We start from the raw sequence: 22494 nt of genomic DNA, 5'->3' as shown, positions 1-22494 counted from the left end.
TAGTCAAAGTTTAGAGTTGTAGATGGTTGTCAAGCCAAAAGTTGCTCACAGGAAGTGATTTTGGAATTGGTCATGAGAGTTTGTCGTTGGAGCCTAGATCAGTCGGCAAATGTGGTCGTCGAAGTTGATCATAGAAGGCGGTTTTTATCTAAGTTTGTTTTAGAGGTGGTTGTGGGAGTCTAGAATTGGCCATTGGCATTGATCATGCTAAGGAGGTTGTTGGACCCCAAAGTTAGTCGTCAGAGTTGATCGTGTAAAAATGGTTATCGAAATTAACCATTGAAAGTGGTTTTTATCAGAGGTTTTTATCAAAACACAAAATTGATCGTGGGAGTCTGTCGTCAAAAGTGGTTGTGAGTTGACTATGTGAAAATGGTCGTCAAAGTTGATTCTCCAAGTGTGACAATGGTAGTGAATGACAGTGGTCAATGAATGAACCAATTAAAAACAATGGAAGGAAGAAAAGTTGGAAGCTAAACAATAAATTGATATGCTAAACCAACTCAACTCATGTTAGTGAGCCAAACACCACACATAGATGATAAAGTGCTCCTAAGTAAGATGAAGATGATAAACACACATTATTTTAATATTAAGTTTTAAAAGAACTCCTACGGTTCCAATAAGCCTTTTTTTTCCAAAAAATGATATGAAAAAAATTGGTAAATGTTGACCTAAAAGAGAACTTAAATTTGTAGCAAAATTCGAGATAATGCTCGAAGCCTACGTAGTTTTCATTTATTAAATTAGAATGTAATTAAATTTTCCATAGATTGCCTATGTACCCTTCTTTTTTTTTTTTTTTTTTTTTGCAGGGATCAAGCCTATAACATGGTGGAAAAGTTCGAAACTAAGAAAATGAGAAATCCATATTTTGGAGGTGTCATAACATTACTAATATGAGAATAACTCAATTATGAGTCCAAATGTGAAACATCATTTTTGCCTCTTACACTTAATAGACTCCTATTTTGGCATTTCACTGACAAGACACAACTCTCCTTCTAGGAGTTCATTGAGAAATTATAAGTTGAATAATCCGCTAAAGGACACTCATTACGCATCCATTTACATATAGTTGTGATCCACGTAATTGTTCCATATAAAATCCATATTATAAAGTGAAAAACCATGACTGTCAATAGATAAACGTTCAAGGTACGATCCTAACAAAAAAAAAACAAAAATAAGACACAATTATAGAAGGCAAAATAATGATCCAAAATTCTAGGAAAACAAAAACAACAAGAGTATTCCTTTATTTTTATCATCCACCTACCCAGAAAAATCCAATGGAAAATTTCATATGCTGCCTAACGATTTCTGATTAGTAAAAACTAAAATATAGAACAAAAGGGCCAAAATGATGATAGAAGTTGTGATTCAATGATGGACAAATCTCAAACAGTTCAAAATCTGAGAACGGTTCATAAAATTTAAGAAACGCTAAAAGTTCAGTCCAACTCCTACTCGTGACAAGAACAGCCGTCCCTATAAAAATCCGAACATTCAACACAGCAGATGATTGAAAATAAGAAAGAAAAATAACTGGCAAACGTTTCCTTCAGCCCTTGTTTTTCCATATAAATCTCCAAAATTCGTTCACTACTTCTTCAAAGATCTTGCACACTCAAACCTACAACAATTTAAACCAAAAATATATAGGGAATTAAAACGCATTAACATGCGTACAGTTAAACAAGAAAACATTTTAATTTAAATTCATTATAAAAAACAACACACATATGATTTAGCATTAGGATTCTTGAAACCAATCAAGACCAAATCCTGAACATAAATTTAACAGAGCTTAAAAGAATACCTGGTGGAAGAGACTGCTTCAATTTGTCAGCCTTCTCCGAGTCAAAGACGCAGAGCGTGTAAAGGTACTTGGAACAGCGAACCTTAAACTTGACTACATCTTTGCTCCTTTTGATTTTGACAGAGCGGGCATCCTTTCTTCTTGCAGTGAGAAGAAAGTCTTTGATCTCATGGATTTGCTTTGGCTGTCCAACAAGAGAAACAAAAGGGAGATTCAGCAATACTGTTTTGAAACTTCAATGCAATTCCATCAACACTTTGAAGAGAAGTATACAATTCATGGAAAGATCAGAGGCAGAAATAATGCCGCTTGATAAATTTATACCACCCAAGCTTTTACAGGAATGCTCGAAACAACGTGAACTAATTGGGAAGGTCACCAAACTTGATCATGAAACTCATAATATACAAAACCCCAACTATGTTCAAGTATTCAATACATTACAAATCAATAAAAGCCAGAAAGAATAAAGTTTCAGGACATTGGACAGATTGCTCCCACTACATTATCAAACAAACGTACGAGAGATAACATGGAACAGAATTACTCAGACGAAAAATAAAATCAGTACATGAATGGAGAATCCTAATGGATTACAAATGGCTTATCAATTTCTTCCAAAAAGAAACGTAAAAGAAACAAATCGATCAAATAATTTGCAGCAGCAAATGGCTTGATAATTAACAATGTCGAAGAACACTTCAAGATGACGCTCTTTATTCCAGAAAAGAGAAACCCCCTTTTATAATCGAGGAACCATAATACGGACCCATCAATCACCCCATTATAACATCATCCAAATTCTTGCCAGTACCAAATTCTTAGTTACATTATTTAAAAAGTTGAAGAAGAAAATCCAACAAAAATTCACTAAAACAGTTGGAGAAGTTCCACATTCGAAAAGTAATCTAAACAAGCTCGAGAGATGTCAAATAGTTAGAGATCTCTAACATGAGAGTTAAACAGAAAACAAATCAGTAATTGGATACAACAAAAACTAGGCCAAGAGCTGCTGCTCATGAGTAATAAAACAACAATAACATAGCAGTTGGGTACGTGGATTGAACAGAAATTTCAAGAGTATTAAGAGGCGCCATTAAAATACAAGGTAGAGAATCGCGAAAAACAAAGAGTAGAGAGAGTACCATTTTTAGGGGTGGTGAGGGAAGAAGAAATGTGATACGAACGGCGTTGGGAGGTGAGGATACGAGAGAAACAAATGACGAAGGAGGAAGTCTATTTTAGGGTTTCGGATTCAGAAGAACAAACCAATGGGCCGTAAGGTTAATGCTTGTTGGGCCGTCAAATATGAGAAGAACACAAGCCTACAAGTATCAAGAAGACTCCTCGATTTTGCCACTTCTTCAATTCTCCAGACATAAAACCATTTTAAGGCCTAAATATAAGGCCGATTTTGGAAAATATCCAAAAACCAAAATCTTTGATTTATGGCCACCCACTAAAAAACATGCTGATTACATAAATGGTATAGAAAAAAGTTTACTTTGGACAAAAAAGTAAAAAAGATAATTAAATTCTAAAATTGACGAAACCAACAAAACATAATAAAAAATAAATAAAAGTGCAAAATAGTCAAAAAAAAAAAAAATACCTAAATTAAATAGAAACCCATAAATTATTTACGGCCCGCGTAACAAAACTAGCAATTTTTTAAATATTTCAAGTTTGTCCTTTTCTTTTATCGTCTTTCTTCTCCTCTTTGTTTATGATTTGATTTTTTTTCCTTTCCATCATCTTTCTTCTTTTCTTTTTCTTTTTTTTACAAACTATTATTTGGTTCAAGATCGTGTACCAAATCTGGAAAAAAAATCACCCAAATCTAAATTATTGTGCAACCAAATCTAAACGATTATATAACCAAATAAAACGATTGTGTGCAGAGAATTGAAAAAATAAATTGTTCAAATTTGGCTATCCAAATCTAAACGACCAAATATAAATGATCTTGTACCAAATAATAGCCAAATCTAAATGATCGTGTACCAAATATATTACACACGGTGTGGTTGACGGGGCATTTTTAGTATTTTCTATTATGGGCCTGTGCGTTTTTTCCGTTTTCGAAATTGTTCTGAACAATGTAAATATTTTGCCGCTTTATTATATTTATTAAAGACCCCAAATATAAATAGTTTTAAAAACACCAAAATCCACTATAATTTAACCATTTTCTCAAGGTAATTAATGATCATGTCAAACCTATGACCTAATTGGCACACCACTTAAAAAACTTTATTGAAAAGAAACTATACACAACCTAATAATCTTCCCTTCCAAAAACAAAATAATTAGAGTTTAAGGAGAAAGAAAACTAACCATGAAGATACTAGAGACAGAACTATATAGAGAAAATGAGATCGGAAGGTGAAAGAAGACCAATGATAACTTATCGATGGCTTGTGTTGAGTCCGTGTTCTAATAGAAGGATTGCAGAGAAGGAAGCTAGGATAAGTATCTCGCCTTCTATGGTAAAGGGAGTGAAAATGGTTAAGTATAAAAGAATGCATTTTGGATATGCGTTTTGACCAAAGATGCAAGGAAGAGTGCATGTTTTTGTTAGCTAAACGCGAGGAGAGTTTTTGTTTTGGGTTAGACGAGGAAAGAAAGTTAGGAAATTTAAGTTAAGCTAATAATTTATATTAGTCAGCATCTTATGTGTTGGGTTAAGGTTAAGCATGATTAAAGAAGATTTCAAACCTACACGTGTAAAGCACTAAGAAGGAGTTGACAAGCTAAGATGAGCTTAGCGATGACTAATCCAATTTAGGACTAATATAAATAGGACTTAAGGTTTCGAAGGAAGTGTTAAGGAAGCTCAAGTATTGAAGCTCTGCCAAAAGAGTATAGGGCGATAAGAAAATTTGAGAAGTTGCCAAAGAAGTGCTAACTGGTGAGCTTTTGCTAAGGAAGCTAGGCAAAAAGAGAAGCGAAGCTAAGCATTCTGAGAAGTAGGGAATCAAGTATTTTCGTGAGTGGCCTTGATGTGCAAACTAAGCATTTTTTGATTAATCTTCTTAAATAAAATATGTATTTGAAAAAATTCCTTTCGAACCTCGTTCTGTATATATATACATTGATGTCTTGTTGTTAATGTTGTTGATGTTGTTATTTGAAAAGAGAAAACTATGGATTTCTATGTGATGTTGTGTTGATTGTGTGCGAGTAAACCATTATCCTTATTCCTACCAAGTGAGCAGATATTATGTGGTGTACACACAATGTACTGTAAAGGCATCGTGTGAACGGTATGTGCAACGAGAAATGAATCAAGGGATTTCCTGGATGCTGTGAATGAAGTGAACATCATAGTAGTCTAAATGCAAGGTACTTGCGAGAGCGAATCCCAATAGTCTTGGGGAGGGGAATAATTCATGTTCTTGGTGGCAAGAAATAAGAGAAAGCTAATGTGCAATTTCTATGTTTTATGAAATGAAGTATTATGAGTCATGTGTTCATAAAGTGAAAATGAACTTATGTGATTGTATTGTAATCTCCAAAAGGTATTTCTAAAATCTCATTTACTAAGACTTCGACTTATATTTTAAGTTCTTCCCTCGCCAGGTGACCAGGCGTTAAAGCCAAGTAAAGAAAGGTAAGATGAGTTGTGACACGAGAATGCTGACCAAGCAATCTGTTTTCAATTACTTTGAAGTTATTATCTTTAAAAGAGGGTTGCATCTCATTTTTTGGGAAGTTAAGCCCTCGTATTAAGAAGCTAAACAATCAAGCTAAGAGAGTAAAGTGGAGAAGCTCGACTTAGCGTTCTAAAGTTGTATTATAGTTAATGTACGTGAGGATCTATGCTTTAAGATTGTAGAACGCATGGTTAAAGACTAATAAAATGAGAAGTTGTATTATTGTTGTTGTATTCCTCTGCATTGTATTGTGCTTATCACCTAGAGCTTAAAAGCTTAAGTATTAAAGACTAGGTGACAAACCCAAGAATAAATGAAATAAGATGTGAAGTTATTATCTATTTTTCAACTACATTGTGTTGTAAAGTCTTTTGAGTTCTAAGTTGGAGCTTTGCGTTGAGACTGATTTAAGAAGTTGTTCTGCTTACTAGGTATTCATCGTTTATCATGGGGAGTGATATGTGTTGAGTGTCTAGGCAGCACGCCTCAACTAGGTCGCCTAGAGTAACTTTTGGGGTGGGGCGTGCCAATATTAATAAATAATAATAATAATAAAAAGGGTAAAATGCACTTTTGGTTATTGAGATTTGAAGTTCGTGTCTATTTGGTCTCTGAAGTTTCAAAACAGACACTTTGGTCGCCCCACGTTTTCCAAATACTCTAAATGGTCCTTGAGTTAACTTTAACTTAACGGAATGCTTACTAGACCGTTAGGTGCTGACGTGGACATGAGTTATATTTGATGATGTGGTAAATTATATTGAATTAGTTGGAAAATAAATTAAAATAAAAGCTTTAAATTTGTTGAGTGTACTAATGAAGCATAACAAGTTTATTAGCAATGTATCGAGTGTGTCAAACTTATCAATGAAGCCTTTAAGTGTATGAAGTGTATCAAAAAAATCAAGTGTAACGTGAAGTATTAGATGTATCAGGATGTTTTAGATGTATCAAAGTGTATCTTGATGCATCAAGTGTATCAAGATCAAAATGTTATCAAGAAGTATCAAATGTATGTTAAGTGTATTAAGGAATATAAAGTGTATCAGGTGTGAATCAAGTATATATCAATAACAAGGGATTTGAGACATTTTATATCTTGTATATGTGGGCTGGGCTTTGTTTTTACCATTTTTACAAACAATGAATTTGTGTATTATGGACTTAATTATTATAACTTGTTTTGCCTTTTTTGTAAGTGTCCATTATTTAATTACTAAATTAAATATCATATATTTATTTATTCTACATCAATTAATTACGTAAACTAACTAATTACTAAACTAAATTAAATACCATATAAAACTAATTAATTACTAAACTAAATTAAATATCATTTATTTAAGAAAAATTGCACCAAATAGCACAAATTAGAAAATAAATATAATCTATAGCACAAGGAAATAACATTTGCAAAAATAGCAAATTTTTACTAGTCATATGGTAAATTTTTTAAAAATGTCAATTCTGCCCTTCAATTTCCTTCCTCTCATACTATCAGTGATGATTTCTATCGATGACAACGCGTCTAATATGTCAACATGTTTTTCATGAATTTATCACCGATAACTTGTGTACTCAAGAAGTCAGATAAAAATATATTTCTTATTCATATAGAGTCAGAGTAAAGTTACATATATATATATAGAACAAAGGAACCCTAGACTGTATGTTACGATAAGGGACATGTATGTATGTGTGTATATATATATATATATATCATAACAACTTGAGCTCTGAATTTCTATATATGATGTAAATGTTGATAGCATAACCTGAAATCAACAAAAGTTGCAACTATTTCAATTTCATTTATACTATTAGTGATAGAAGCTAATCATATGGATAGTATGTTATTAGTATTCAAAGTTATTACCAATAGCATACTAATCTAATCTCTTTTCTTTGTCCATTTATGTTAGAAACAAACATTTCATAGTAACATTACCTTGATATCGTTCATATATAATAGCTTATTAGGGATATTACGTATAAATGCTATCAGTGATATTCTTCTTTTCCTATGACTGATAGATATTATTAGTGATCGTAATAGAAGAATATCATTGATAGTAGTTACCAAAAATATCAATTAATAGCCTAATTAAATCTCATCAATTCAAAATGGATGTGTTTACTAAGAAAATATCACTTTTTAAAAATATTCTTCTAATGATATCACTTATATTGTCTATTAGTGATATTCTTCTAATGCAATCGTTGATAGATAATGTTAGTGATATTATTTTATATTGATAGCAATATATAGAAAAACTACTTATACCAACTATCATGAATATCAATTGATAACAACATTGTTCATAGAAGATATCAGTTATAGCAACTGATACCACATTTCACAAACTAAAAGTTATTGCTGATAGAAGTTATCAGATAAAAGTTATCAGCAATAACAGCCAACTATAGCAACTGATACCACATTTCTCAAATTGAAAATTACTCAATTAATAAAAGCTATCATTAATAAAAGTTGTCGTTGATAGCCGTTATCAATTATATTAAATGATAACATATTTCTCAAATTAAAAGATACCATTAATAACATCTATCAACGGTAGCAACGTATAACAGCTATCAACTTCTATCAATGATAGCTTTCAATTTAAGAAAACCAAAAAAAAATAAAAAAATACTTGTAATGGTAATAAGTTATTACTGATAATAACTATTTATGATAACAACCAATAACAGCTACCAGTGATACTTACTAAGTGTAGCTATTAGTAATAGCTATCGATGTGAACAAATCGAAAAGTGTGTAAAATAATCAATTATCAAATTAAAAACTATTGGTGATAACATATATCACTGATAGCAATTATCACAATAGGTAGTATCAGCGATAGCTACTATTAGTGATAGTTTTTAATTTGATAAATTTGATAAAAAAGAAAAAAAAAACAACCAAAATGGTGGTTTGACATGGATAAGCCTTTCACTATCTTTTGTACTATATATGCTATTATATTATATTTTGCTTTTTTACCATTTTTTTTTTTTTTTTGCAACAAACCCTACATTTAATATATAATTTTAATATGAATCCAATTCAACTTCTTCAACTATTTAATTATCTCCTATAATAATTTTTATTAAATCATACCCAAAATTATATTTATATTATGAAGTTTAATTAAAACAGAAATTTTATATTAGTTTATCACTACACATTAATGTTCCTTATTCCATGCCATTTTCTTTGATCCAAACAACTTCTAACATAATCCATCTAAAACTAATGGTTAGTACTTTTCAATCCTTTTTGAAAGTTTGATAATACTTTTTTTAAAGTTTGGGATGTTTTTTTACTATTTAACCTTTAAAAAATTAGACATTTCAAAACAGTAATCAAATTTTAGACATCAGTTGCAATTTCCCATGAAAATTGCTGCAAATAAAAAGTGCGAAGCCCGAAGACAGACAAAAGATGAGTGTTTTCTTATTGAAAGCCCGTCCCAAATCACATACCTTAAATTACTTTTAACATATAAATTAGAACAAACAAAAAAAAAAAGAAAAGAAAAGAAAAGAACGTACTTGTGCATCACTTTTGCATGCTTTTCAGCTATTCATTGCATTGCGTAATGGAGATGAGTATCTGTTTATATATCTACTTTATCTATCTATCTATCTATCTATATATATATATATATATATATATATATATATATATATATAAAAGAAAAGTTATTCTTGAAAATTTTGAACTACGGTGAAGTCATACTTTAAGATGACTTGTTTTTCCCAAATAACAAACTCAGCGAGTAAGTGTTCCCCTTCTTAGCAGCCGCTTCAACACGATTCCCTCCAATCTGCAAGTATATTTTACATACACAACCATTCAGGATAGGACTAGAGATTATTCAATTCATGAGCCCATATCTCACAATTTCAAACTTTCTTTGATTCCCAATTTTTTACAATTTTGAAACCAAATAATACCTTATCCATGAGCCAGTAGCCCACCGTTGGCGTATATTGAACCAAATACATAACAGCAAGGACGGGCTACAGAAATCAAGCAACTAATTAAATGTCTCACAAAAATAAGAGTTGTTGATGAATTTTTTGCTATCCATAAGAAAAGAAAAAAGATGAAAACAAATAGCATGTTTTCCAGAATTTGAGTTTGGGATTTTTGTGAGTACATTTTTGCTACCACTTACATATTAGCTTGACATGTACAAGAACCCCATTTGAGAAGCCAAAAGGTAGCTACGTAATTTACTTTACCCTATTTTTTATTATGTTAATTAGGCTCGTCAACCGCGTGCTTTCCCATGTCCTTCACCTCCAGACACCATTAGATTGTCTCAAAGAATCTTATCCCTCCACCAGTCCCTGGTGTTCCCCTTCAAATCTTTGAATGCACAACCTATGTTCATAGTCATAGTCCTAACCAAACTAAATTCACTCCTCGCGCTTAGGCTTTTGTGTTTGTTGGGTATCCTCGACACCAATGAGGCTATAAATACTTCCATCCATCTTCACACAAGTACTTTATTGTCATGGATGTCACATTTATTGAGAATCATCCTTTCTTTCCCGTTAGCCTACTTCAAGGGCAGAGTGTGAGTGAAAAGTCTAACTATATACTTCCTTTAGAGTCTATTTGTACTACTGTGGTTACCTTACCTGACCCTAGTTCTCACAGTACAATCCTACCCACAAATCAAGTTCCCTGGAAAAACTTACTATAGGAGGAATCTCAAAAGGGAAGTTAAGTGTCCTACTGTTCAGACAACTCCAATCCAAGATTCTAAAACAATAAGGGATCAAAGTACAACTGATTTCATTAACTCACATAGTAATAACGGAATGAGTGAAAATGACAGGTCCGAGATAAATTCAACTAATTCACATACCAACAGTAAGGCAGGTGAGAATAACGGGTTCGAGACAGTTGTTCCTGAAGATATGGGGGAGCAAGGCAGTATTGATGGGTCATTATAGATAGAGAGGATGTGATTGATGAGAATGAGGTTGTTGCTGAACATACTGAAAACAAAATGAAGTCAGACCGTTCAAAAATACCAGTAAGTATGATCCATCTCTTCATCTTCCTATTGCAGCGAGGAAAGGTACTAGGTCTTATACAAAGCACATCATCTCTAATTATGTGTCATGAGAATCTCTCACCACAGTTCATAACTTTTACTGCCAGTCTTAACTCTATCACAATACCTAAAAGTATCCACCTAGCCTTAGAGTGTCCGGAGTGGAAAGTTGAACCCTAGAAAAGAACAAAACATAGGATCTTTACACACTCCCTAAGGGACACGAGACTGTCGGATGCAAATGGGTGTTTACATTCAAGTACAAAGTAGATGGTACCCTTGATAGACATAAGGCTAGGCTAGTTGCAAAATGGTTCACCTAGACTTATGGAATTGACTATCTTGAGACGTTTTCTCCTATTGCAAACACGACGGTTAGAGTTATGTTGTCTGCTGCAGTGAATAAGGATTGACCCCTATATCAACTTGATGTTAAGAATGCATTCTTAAGGGGATTTAAAAGTGCAAGTGTACATTAGTCCGCCTCCAGGATTTAAAACTTGATCTAATAATTAGGTTTGCAAACTTCGGAAATATTTATATGGGTTGAAACAATCACCAAAAGCGTGGTTTGATAGGTTTACCACTTTCATCAAGTCTCAGGTGTACAATCAGGGGCACTCCGATCACACCTTGTTCACCAAAGTGTCTAAGACAGGAAAAATTGAAATACGGATTGTCTATGTCGATGACATTGTGCTATCTAGGGATGACACTAATGAGATCATCCAACTAAAGAAGAAGATGGGGTTTGAGTTTGAAATCAAAGACTTGGAGAAGCTGAAGTACTTTCTCGAGATGAAGATTGTTAGATCCAAAAAAGGCATCCCAATGTCCCAAAGAAAGTACACCCTTGATTTATTAGCTCAAATAGGTATGCTAGGATGTCGTCCTATTGATACAACCATCGAGTTCAATGCCAAACTCAAAAATTCAGGTGACAGGGTTCCTATTGATAAAGATAAATCAGCGTCCGGTCTAAGCGGGGAAGAAGTCTCACTCAGTTGCTGGAAAGTCGATTTACTTATCTCACACTAGGTCTAACATCTCCTATGGTGTGAGCATTGTCAGTCAATTCATGCAAGCACCTTATAAGGACCATATGGAGGCGATTAACAAGATCATGAGGTATTTAAAAGCAACTCTTGGTAAAGGTCTGAGATTCAGGAAGCTTGGCAGAAGATGTGTTTAAGCTTATACTAATTTTGATTGGGCAGGATCTATTGTTGATAAAAAGTCTACCTCAGGATAATGTACTTTTGTGTGGGCTAATCATGTGCTTGGAGAAATAAGAAGCAAGGAGTTATGGCTAGAGGCAGTGCTGAAGCCGAATACAGAGCTATGAGTTTAGGTATTTGTGAGGAGATCTGGCTCCAGGAGGCGTTGTCCGATCTTTGACAAGACAATGAGGTGCCTATGAAGCTGCAATAATAAGGCAGCTTGACAGATACTTTATCAAAAAGAAGCTTGATGGTAGCATCTGCATTCCTTACATACCCTCAAGCCAACAGATTGTTGATATCCTCCCAAAGAGGCTCCTCAGACAAAGCTTTGATTCTTGCGTTAGCATGTTGGATCTTTATGACATTTACGTCCCAACTTGAGGGGAAGTGTTAGAAATAACGGGCTTAGGTCATTCAAGGATAGTTACGTAATTTACTTTGTCCTATTATTTATTCTGTTAGAAAATAATAAAATTATCAACACCGTGATTTTTCTCCCTGTACTAGGGTTTCCACGTAAAATTATGTTTGTTCTTCATCTCTATTTTCAATAATGTCAACGCAATGACAAGCTACCCTTCTTTTTTATGTGCAAGATGAAAGACAGAGACGTCAAAGCTATGCACATGACTATTTATTTAAATAAAAAAACACACAATTTTTCTTTCTCTGGTGGCATTTAAATGGATTGATATGGGTCCATAAAGTGACATAGTTCAACATCATAGTAGCTTCAAATATCACAAAAAGGAGAACTCTACTTCCAAGCTATTTAATCAAGGATAAATACGGGATAAATTAGTGAATCATTCAAAAGGGATACCTGATATGATATCCAAACTTCTTTTAGATTATGGGTGGCAGCAATAATTGTTAACTGAGCACATTTTTCTGATGAAAGTCGCTTCTGCAAGAAAGTAGAATCAAGAAACTCAATAAAGCTCTAAGCAGGTCAGAGCCACGCCAAAATAATCCCCACTTTCTCATTCCTACTTCCCTCCCTTTATAACCAATATCCTAACAACTCCAATCACTAATAACAAATATCTCCCTAGTAGTAGTAGCATTCCAATCACATAAAGGGTTAGTATGTAAAACCACCCATATATGATGCCATGAAGCAGATAAATAACCTGTCCTAAAGATTAGGCATAAAAATGTGTAAATAATAACAAAACAAGTCTTTTTTCTTTAAATCAAAATTTTCATTCTTTTCCATATCCATGAATGTTTTGGCCAACTTGCACACACCTCAATTATTCCCATGGAACAATTGTCTAACTCGTCTCGATTCAATTGCCAAGAAACTTGTAGGAAATACAATGTTGTGCAAGTGGTCACTGTAACTTCAACTCATTCCCCCTAATCTCTTTAGTTATATGTACTCTTGTTGACCAGTAGATCATCCGACTCATCCATTATAACAAATCTAATTGATCAACCTGAACGGAGGAGAGGGAAGAGTTCCAACAAATATATAAATATATTTGAGTTCTGCGGGAGATTCAAAACTTTCATCTTTTTGTTGAGTTTACATGCTTTAAGCCAACATGAGCATTGACACAAGATAAAATAAGATCTACATACCTCAGATACACCTTTCTTCCCCATGACTTCAGCACCTGAGCCAGTTGACGTTTCAATTGGCCCAGGACAAACAACGGTCACTCTAATACCCTTCTGGTAGAGCTGAGATTCCATTGTAGCAATATAAAAGAAAAATAAACGATGCATGATTACATAAGAAAATAAAAGGTAAGTGACCATAAAACTATAGGAGAAAAGGAAAAAGCAGTAACAAAAGTTTAACATCTGGTTTTATGGTAGACTTCCAAAAACATTATGGAACCTCATCAAATCCAATATAGGAAAATTTTCTAAGATTTTAGGGATTAATCAATGGTATCCTCAATTGAACTCATAATTTTCTCATAAAAAAGGCACCAGAGGTGAAAATACTGACTGGCTTCAGAACTGTCTGGCACATATACAATTGCTACCAAAGTTCTTTTGATTTTAAATTAATTAGTATTTTGATTAGAATTTACATTATATTTACACCATATAAGAAATTTAATATAATCCTTAGAGAGATCGGTCATAAGACATTAGGGCTATGATTGAGGAGTTTCTCCTCAATCTGCCTTTTTGTGGGGAGAAAGGCCGTTTTTTATGGCTTTCAAGGATGCGTGCAGTTTCTAGGGGTCTTGTGAGATTAGCAGAATAGTAGGGTGTCTAAAGGTATGGAGAGGGATCCTACTTCCTAGGGAGTTATGGTCTGTTGTTCACCTTCATGTTTTTTCCGGCTTCGATTTAGAAGGCTTTTTGTAGCTATTCTATAGGAGAGATTTCACATAGTTGGAGTCCCTACTTGTAAAGGGAGTTCCTTTTTTTGTGGGCTTGTTCTTTTGTATGCCCATATATTCTTTTAACTTTTTATTAATGAAAGTAACTGAATACATTAAAATAAATCAATAAATAAATAATTCTTTGAAAACCATCTCCCTTTCCCACTCTCTCCATGTGTCGATTAAAATATTTTTATTTTGGACTGAAATCTCTGATTATAAGTAATAATAAATTTATCTAACAAAATTATTCTTTTTTTATCTATATTAATTAGTAATAGTTCAAATATGTCAATCCGAGCATAACTTAGTAGATAAGATACCAATTATCAATTTCAAAGGTCTATGGCTCGATCCTCACTGAGCTAAAAAAATAAAAATAATAAATGAAAGTTTTAATTTTAAGATAAGAAAAGTATGTTTTAGACTCACATTAGTCTATGATGATAAACTATAAACTAAGAAGCACAGACACTTTAGTTTGGCTAGCGTGTACGTGTCCAACACTTGATGGACATCTATTGAACATTTGTTAGTGCAACAAATGCATAGAACACTCATTGAGTAGACTAAAAGGACATATATGACAATAATAGTAACTTTTGAGTGTGGAATACATCATCCTAAGTCTTTTAAGCATATAAATGCATCAATTCATTTACTATGGATTTTGAGTGTGATATATATTTTTTAAAAATGAATATTTTAATAAATGTGTCCTTGTTGTGTCGTGTCCTAGATTTTTTAAATATGGTGTATCGTCGTGTTCGTGTTGTATTTGTGTCTCATACCTGTGTTTGTGTTTCTTAAACTATAAGGCTTGTTTCTCAATTAAAAAAAAGAATTACCTACTCACGTTATTGTTTCATAAAATAACATTTAACTTTAAGTTAACATATCAAATATAAAAGATTATTTAATCAATGATGCATGCAAACGAAGATCATAATCAATGAAGATACATTGACTTATAAATCAAAGAGGTCTATAGGTGGAGAAACCCACTGGAGAAAACTTTTAAAAGGAAAAAAAAATCCATGGGAAAAAATGTTCAAGTAGTCAACCAATGCTGGCCAGTCTACCCTCGAGGACAAGGGTACATTTTAAATGAAAATGAATTTTATGATCCAGAGATTTTACTTTGCTTGTCTTTATTTATTTTAAATTTTAAATTTGGTTGAGTACTTTTCTTTATTTGTAATTCAATTAATTGAATGAGTGATTACTGGATTCTTGTAAAGTGATTAGTGGATTCTTGTAAAGAAGTTCAAAGTAGTGATTTAGTCTTACAAGCAGGTTTTAGGCTTTTAGTTAAATAGGGAAAAATAAAGAAAACAGTGGTGAACTTCTCCCCATATGTCGAACACTTGAATCCTGAGTTAATGAGAAGTTGAGATTTCTTGAAAATCCAAAATGGTAGTTTTCCTCCCAAACTTTCAATTATGGTTTTCATCATGTTAAAGAAGCACTTGAAATCCTAGTCAAATCCAAAAAATAATTAAGTTTTTGAATATTACTTTTTGAGTTTTCAAAACTTGGCTTGATTTTTGAAAAAGATTAGTATGAAACATAAAAAACTTACGAGAAAGTTCTATTTATAAACCTAATTTTCAAAACAAAAGAAACCTGGAACCTAAAATTCTAGTTTCTAATTTTGTAGAGTCTAACCTACCTAGAAGTTACTCCAAAATGCAAGTAAACAGTGCCAAATATAGGAACTGGAAGGCATGTTCATATTCCTTCATTCAAAAAAGGTAAATGTTACTACTGTAATCTCAAATATAAGGACAAACACATTAGGTTCATATTACCTCTGATCGTAAAGAATGAAAATAACCATTCAGAGCATGCTTTGATGCAGAATATACAGCCTGTCCAGGAGCAGGTGTCTTTCCTGCAGCACTGCTCATCTGAAAGCAATCCAGAAGGATACGAAATATTAGCAACTGAAATTTTAGACTATCATACAAGTGAGAGGAAATAAGGGAAAAAACAAGAACAATACATGAAAAATAAAATGACGACTGTCCAAATAATCAAATAGGAAAAGTTCTAAAAATTACAACAATGTACCAACAATCAATGCCCAATACTAGAACATAGTCAGATGTGTATTTCCCAAAGATGAGAAAAATTAGAAATTCTGATCATAAAGATTATCTGTTCAGGTATTAGGTAACAACCTGAAGATCAAACTGGCAATAAACATTATAGTTATATCACAATAGCATATTCAGGGTCCAGCCATACTGATATTATCATATCAAATTAAGATGCAACGAGTCTAAATTAAGCAAACAATGGCAAAGCATAAGTAGTATTAGTGACTTCCACTTACAACAACAAAATGACCTCGTCCCCGTCGTAACATAAAAGGTGCTAGAAGCCGTGTGAGAGAAATGGTCCCAATAACATTGACATCAAACGTTGTCTGATTGTAATTAAAAGAGAGAGAGAAAACAAGTAAGAATTGAGCACCGTTGTACATACTTAATGAGAGTTAACAATAGAAACAAAATGATAACACAAGAAATGGCTATCTCAATAACCAGAAGATGAATAGTACTGAATATAAAATCAATCCATCTTAAAAATCACTAAACCAGACTGTGAGTGTCACTTGTTTATTCCTCCTTACCTTCAAACTTTCCTCAGATACATCCAAAGCTGTAGTTTTCTGTAAAATGATAAACAAAGACAGATATCAAAGTGTAGAACGCTGAATAGACATAGACAAACAAAACAGAGCATGTGAAGCATTTTACACCATGGAATGATTAGACTCAATGATGAAGTAGGATTTTGTACAAAAGGTGTAACTGATGTATGCTTCGAGAACTCAATGAAAAATTCTTTTATTAAAGACAGGAGATGGCACTAAGGCCTATTTATACACAAGAGGGAGTTAAGGACTAGTTACCTATAGAACCACGCATAGTTAAAATAACTAACTAGGAAACTAACTTATTTTGCAGCCAAATAGTAAAGGCACAAACAACTAATACATCAAATTGATATTGAAACACTTACAAAAGGAAAGGAATCAATAACTCCTACATCAGTAACTATAAGGACCTTCATAGATAGGATTGAGTTAATTTCAAGTGTCTAACCAATCCAAATTGGCAGGTTGACTGTATAGCCAACCTAACTAACCTGAACCTATTCACATATAAACCAACCTGAAATGCACTCCACAGAATTAGTTTGGATTGGACTGAACTAGGTCATCACTTATACTATCAACAAGCAAACAGGAAAACAAATATGGGAGAGAAGATGGACAGAAACACATGGCTAGCTTGTTCAGCAGATTTTCTCCATCCAAAATTAAGGAGAAATTTTAAAAAAATCTAAAAAATATCACAGCTTCAGCAGCAAAAAGCCCAGAAAGCACAATTTCAATGGGAAAATCAAAGCAACATCATGAATCTAGCAGAAAGCAACTAGAAAATTTATAAGATTCACCACAAGGAATGGCCTACTAGAAGAAAAGGAGAAAATGTTGAAACGCTTGAAGCAGATAAATCTTAAAGTAAAAAAAATTGATATGAACCTTGAGAAATTTAGTCAGGAACAGATTGTAAGATATTCAGAGAACAGTCTCAGTCGGTCTATAGCATCAGAGATTCAAAATGAACGGTGATGGAGGGGAAAAATTCATCAGGTTGGTAGGAGACAAAAATCAAATAGTGAGAGCTCAACAAGGGGAGAGAAAAGTTAATGACAAAATGTACATGTCAAACCAATCAAAGATTGAGATTCAAACCAAATAAGTGCATTTAAGAGAAGAGATTGATGCAAAGATGTAAAAGGGGGAAGAGACAAAGCAAATCACATTCATTGAGAAACTTAGAAGGGCAATAAAGATCCAAAAGAGAACTTAGATTGAAAATTACAACCAAAAGTAATTATTGTAGCAAATGAAGGTGCAAAAATAGATCATTTTCAGGCAAAGAAATCAATGGTGATATATCTGTTAACCAGTAGCAGAGAAGGGTGAGGTCTGGTGAAACCAACACAAAGGGACTGAGGGTTGAGATTTCGAGGGATGTATCAAACTAATTGCATCAATGCAAGCATGCATACATCTCTTTTGGAAAGAATGCATGCATACACGCATGCAAGCACAACAAGCTGTGTTTTTCTGTTCGAAGTTGATAAAGTATTTGCACGTTATCAGCTGCCTTTGACATTCCTTCTATGCCCTGCCATACCCATCTTGGAAGATTTACAGCCTCTTGGACTGCTACATCTAGTTTTTTTTTGTTCGGGTTTTCTTTGTTCATTTCAAATTGTTACGTAAGGCTTCTTGGGAGTTGTTGTTGGTTGGCTTTTTCCTCCCTTTGGTTGAGCTTGTTCTCTTGGTTTAGATGTTTGGGTTGGTCCTTTTTGTTCCTCATATCTTGTTGTGTTTCGACTCATTAATTTGTACTTTGTACTTTGAGCTTTAGCCCCACTCATTATATCAATAAAGAGGCTTGCTTCTGTTTCAAAAAAAAAACAAGATTGGGCTTGGTTATACCAAAGTTTTATCTTCCACACGTAGAACGAACAATCATCCAAAATTTTGGTAAGGATGTTCAAGTAAGCCGAAAGAACTGATAAAGCCAACCCAGTCCATTAACTTTTTGTTTATTGCCTACATTGAAAACATGGTTGTCAACGTCCAATGGGAAATATGTAAAATAGATAATTCGGTGTAGCATAAAGTTTGAACTGTATGAAAATGTAAATTTACAAAACAATGTTATGAATCACGTCCCCACAAAAGCACCATGAAAGTAAGTTCATTCAGGTGCATGCCAGCTATCGTAATGCCTCCATGATTTATTTTTATATAAATAAATATAAAAGTAAACTATTACACTTAATTGAAACAATGCCCATCCGACCAAACAACATAGTGAAGTTGCCACCTTATCTATTGACAGTTTCAGCCTTTAACATAAAATTTAGATCCATGCTAACTGGGGTTCACTTGATATACAACACCCTCTAATCTATGGCCTACCAATTAAACTGATACATTGAAATATATCTTGTTATTTCTTGAATTGGATTGGTAGGAAATCCTAGATAGTCAATTTCTTGAAGAATCACATACTACATTACTAAGGAAATCTATAAAGCAAGAAACCAATATTATTTGCATGTACAGCAATGCAAGGAATCTTGCCTTTATCAATTAACATGAACCCTTGTCTAAGTAGCCACACGCTTGTTGAAGGACTAACAACTAAGTACACATGTCCAAAGATTCAAGAATGATAGGAACATCAAAGAATTTACAACTGGCATTTCTAAAATAGGACAATGCATAATATCGTGCAATAGTGTAATGTCAATATCTTTACCGGCATGATTCAAAATCATTCAAAATCTTAAAGGATCAATTACATTCATGAAAACATTATTCAAGCCAAGTAGATGGATATAAAAAAGTACTCATCACTTACGGGACGCTCAAAAGCTGCATTATGGATCATATAATCCACACCAGAGCCGGGAAAAAAGGACTCTGCTAACTCTACCGCCTCTTTCAACTTATTTTCCCCAGATGCCAAATCTAAGGGTAAAATTTTCACTTCATTAGGTGCAAATTTACCTGTGACAGATCAAAAACTGCTTTAGAGAAAGAAAAATTATCGAGACTAGTGCAAATTTTTATGTAAAATTGCAAACCAGAGAGCTCGCTCTTCACTCTCTCTAACCCAGCTTCATCCCGTGCAGAAATAATAAGCTTGGCTCCCAAAGCAGCAAGTTGTTTTGCAAGAACCTCCCCTACATTCAACAAAAAAAATTAAAAGATAAGAAAGATGTCAAATAAAGGAAATAACAGTAATCTTATAATTGAGCATAAAACACAGACAAATTAGCAGCAAGATTCTTGATCTATTAAAGCTCAATATAGTAGAAATAATTAAAGAACTCAAAATATTAAGCAGAATACCAATTCCTCGGCTAGCACCAGTAATCCAAACGACCTGATACAGCATAGGTGGATTAACATCAGAAAGGAATGATAATTGGTGTGATGAAGAACACTGGAACTTGAAGAATAGAAAACTCAAAACTAGCTGACCTTATCTTCAATTTCCTCTCGGTTGAGATGGTTCTTCGACATTAAAGTGAAGTCGCCTATGAATTTGAACAGAAAAAATAAGACGACAAAAACAGAAAATCAAATCCTTCGCATTTATATAACTATTAAAATTCAATTGTTGATTGAAATTTGCAAGGATGATTACCATAAGCAGTGGCGAATCTGAAGAAGAGAAAGAGGAGGAGAAAGAATGAGACAAAGAAAATGACGAGAAGTAGCATTCTTCACTTCTCTCGCTTCGTTTCAAATGGAATAAGAGGTTCGGCTTTTTGCATATTTATAAAACTAACGTATTTTGTGAAATTTGTACCAAAGGGTGGTGAAAAAAGTCTTGCCCGACCAACTCACATCACCCAACCAAACTATAAGGATCGGGTTGGAGGAAAAAAAAAATTGTTGAGTCGGATAGTCGAGTCGTGTAAGTGGTTGGGTTGATCCGATCCAACTCAATTATGTATAATATATATATAACATATAACCTAAAAGTATATAATCTATATTCTAAAAGTAAACCTCTTTTGAATATATATATATATGTTCCATTATATCTTTCAATGACAATTTATTCATCTTGCGAAAAACAATATGAAAATTTGTCTAAGTTAGGGAGAGATTTAAAAAAAGAAAAATCAACACATGTTTTTTGGATTGGGGTGTTGATTTTTTGGATTGTGTTAACCCTTGCATTTTTTTGGATTGTGTTAACCCTTGCATATTGAATTGATAGCGTTCATTTTTTGTCAATGCTTTGGGTTGGTCCATAGATTTCCTCCAACCCGACTTATATACACCCCTATACCAAATAGCACAAATTAGAAAATAAATATAACCTATGGCACAAGGGAACAAATAGCAATTTTTTTTACTAGTCATATGATACTTTTTTAAAAGTGCCAATTTTGCCCTTCAGATTACTTTCTTTACTCCTTTGTTATCAACGATGACTTCTATGACTGATATCATATTATAAGTGATGACTTCTATCAATGACATTATGCCTACTATATCAATATACTTTTCAAGAATTGATCATTGATCACTTGAACTTTGAATTTCTAAATGATATAAATGTTGATAGTATAACCTGAAATCGATAATTCATTTCAACAAAAGTTGCAAATATATCAATTTTATTTATACTATTGGCAATAGAAGCTATCGTATGGATGATATGTTACTAGTGATTCAAAACTATTACCGGCAACATGTTAATATGATCTCTTTTATTTGTTCATTTATGCTAAAAACAAACAACCCAATATCCCTTTACATTAGCATTACTTTGATATCAGTGATATATAGTAGCCTCATAAGGATATTACTTATAGATGCTATTAGTGATGTTCTTTTGTTATTAGTGATAGCAATAGAAGAATATCACTAATAGTAGCTATAAAAATATCAATTGATAGCTTAATTAAACCTCATCAATTCAAAATTCATATGTTTATCCAGGAGATATCACTTATAAAAAATATATTTCTAATGATATCGCCTACAGTTACTATCAGTAATATCCTTCTAATGCAATCATTAATAGATAATATTAGTAATAGCAATATAGAAAAACTACTTATAATAGCTATGAGGAATATCAATTGTAGCAATATCAACGATAGAAGATATTAGAGATAGGAACTAATACCACATTTCTCAAGTTGAAAACTATCATTGGTAGCAGTTATCAACGATAGCAGCTAACTATAGCAATTGATACCATATTCTCAAATTGAAAGTTACTCCATCCTTTAGTAGTCATTATTGATAAAAGCTATCATCGATATCTGTTATCAATTATATCAACTGATAACATATTTCTCAAATTAAAAGTTATCATTGATAACATCTATCAACGCTAGCAACTTATAATAGCTATTATGAGCCCCTGATCGTGTATTATCTTGCGATGAAGGTCATGTGGTCAGAATATTATGCGAGGAGATTCATGATTGTTAGAAAATCGTGCAAGAGGCTAAACGATCGTATGGGAGGAAGCAAACGTTCTGATGTAGTTTCACAATGAAAGGTCTTCACCGGGAAGATGCGACTCAGTGAAAAGTTAGGTGATTTAAGCTTACTTCACCAAGAAGTAGTGACGTGGCCCTTGCATCAATAAGCCGACGATTGATTTGACCTTGTTGCCCAATCCAAGATTATAATAAGGAATGGGCAGAGACACGTGGCGTTCTAACATTGGACCACTTCTTGCCATTAGCAAAAGCAATCATTTCGGCATGGAAAACTTCACTAGAGAAACTTAT

The 22494-nt window shown here is 33.2% G+C and overlaps 2 protein-coding genes across 3 annotated transcripts; both read right to left on the bottom strand.

The window, feature by feature from the left end:
• Positions 1–1356: 1356 nt before the first annotated feature.
• LOC103485805 (60S ribosomal protein L38) lies at positions 1357–3135 on the bottom strand. The gene is made up of 3 exons (XM_008443507.3): positions 2968–3135; positions 1823–2006; positions 1357–1636 (listed from the first exon to the last, which is right to left on the bottom strand). Exons 1-3 carry the CDS (start codon positions 2968–2970, stop codon positions 1614–1616), a joined length of 210 nt encoding a protein of 69 aa, XP_008441729.1. The 5' UTR covers positions 2971–3135; the 3' UTR covers positions 1357–1613.
• A 5783-nt stretch (positions 3136–8918) lies between these two features.
• Positions 8919–20548, bottom strand: LOC103485804 (uncharacterized). 2 transcript variants are annotated; one of them, XM_008443506.3, is made up of 12 exons: positions 20379–20548; positions 20213–20268; positions 20081–20114; positions 19813–19911; positions 19587–19735; positions 16766–16804; positions 16466–16558; positions 15939–16037; positions 13367–13468; positions 12603–12686; positions 9442–9507; positions 8919–9311 (listed from the first exon to the last, which is right to left on the bottom strand). In XM_008443506.3, exons 1-12 carry the CDS (start codon positions 20452–20454, stop codon positions 9225–9227), a joined length of 984 nt encoding a protein of 327 aa, XP_008441728.2. In that variant the 5' UTR covers positions 20455–20548; the 3' UTR covers positions 8919–9224. The 2 variants fall into 2 exon arrangements, with proteins under 2 accessions (XP_008441728.2, XP_016899509.2); XM_017044020.2 differs by lacking the exon at positions 9442–9507.
• Between the last annotated feature and the right edge of the window lie 1946 nt (positions 20549–22494).

Source organism: Cucumis melo, chromosome 5 (genome assembly GCF_025177605.1).
Source record: "Cucumis melo cultivar AY chromosome 5, USDA_Cmelo_AY_1.0, whole genome shotgun sequence".
Lineage (NCBI taxonomy): Eukaryota > Viridiplantae > Streptophyta > Magnoliopsida > Cucurbitales > Cucurbitaceae > Cucumis > Cucumis melo.
This window is presented reverse-complemented; position numbering and strand designations above follow the sequence as displayed.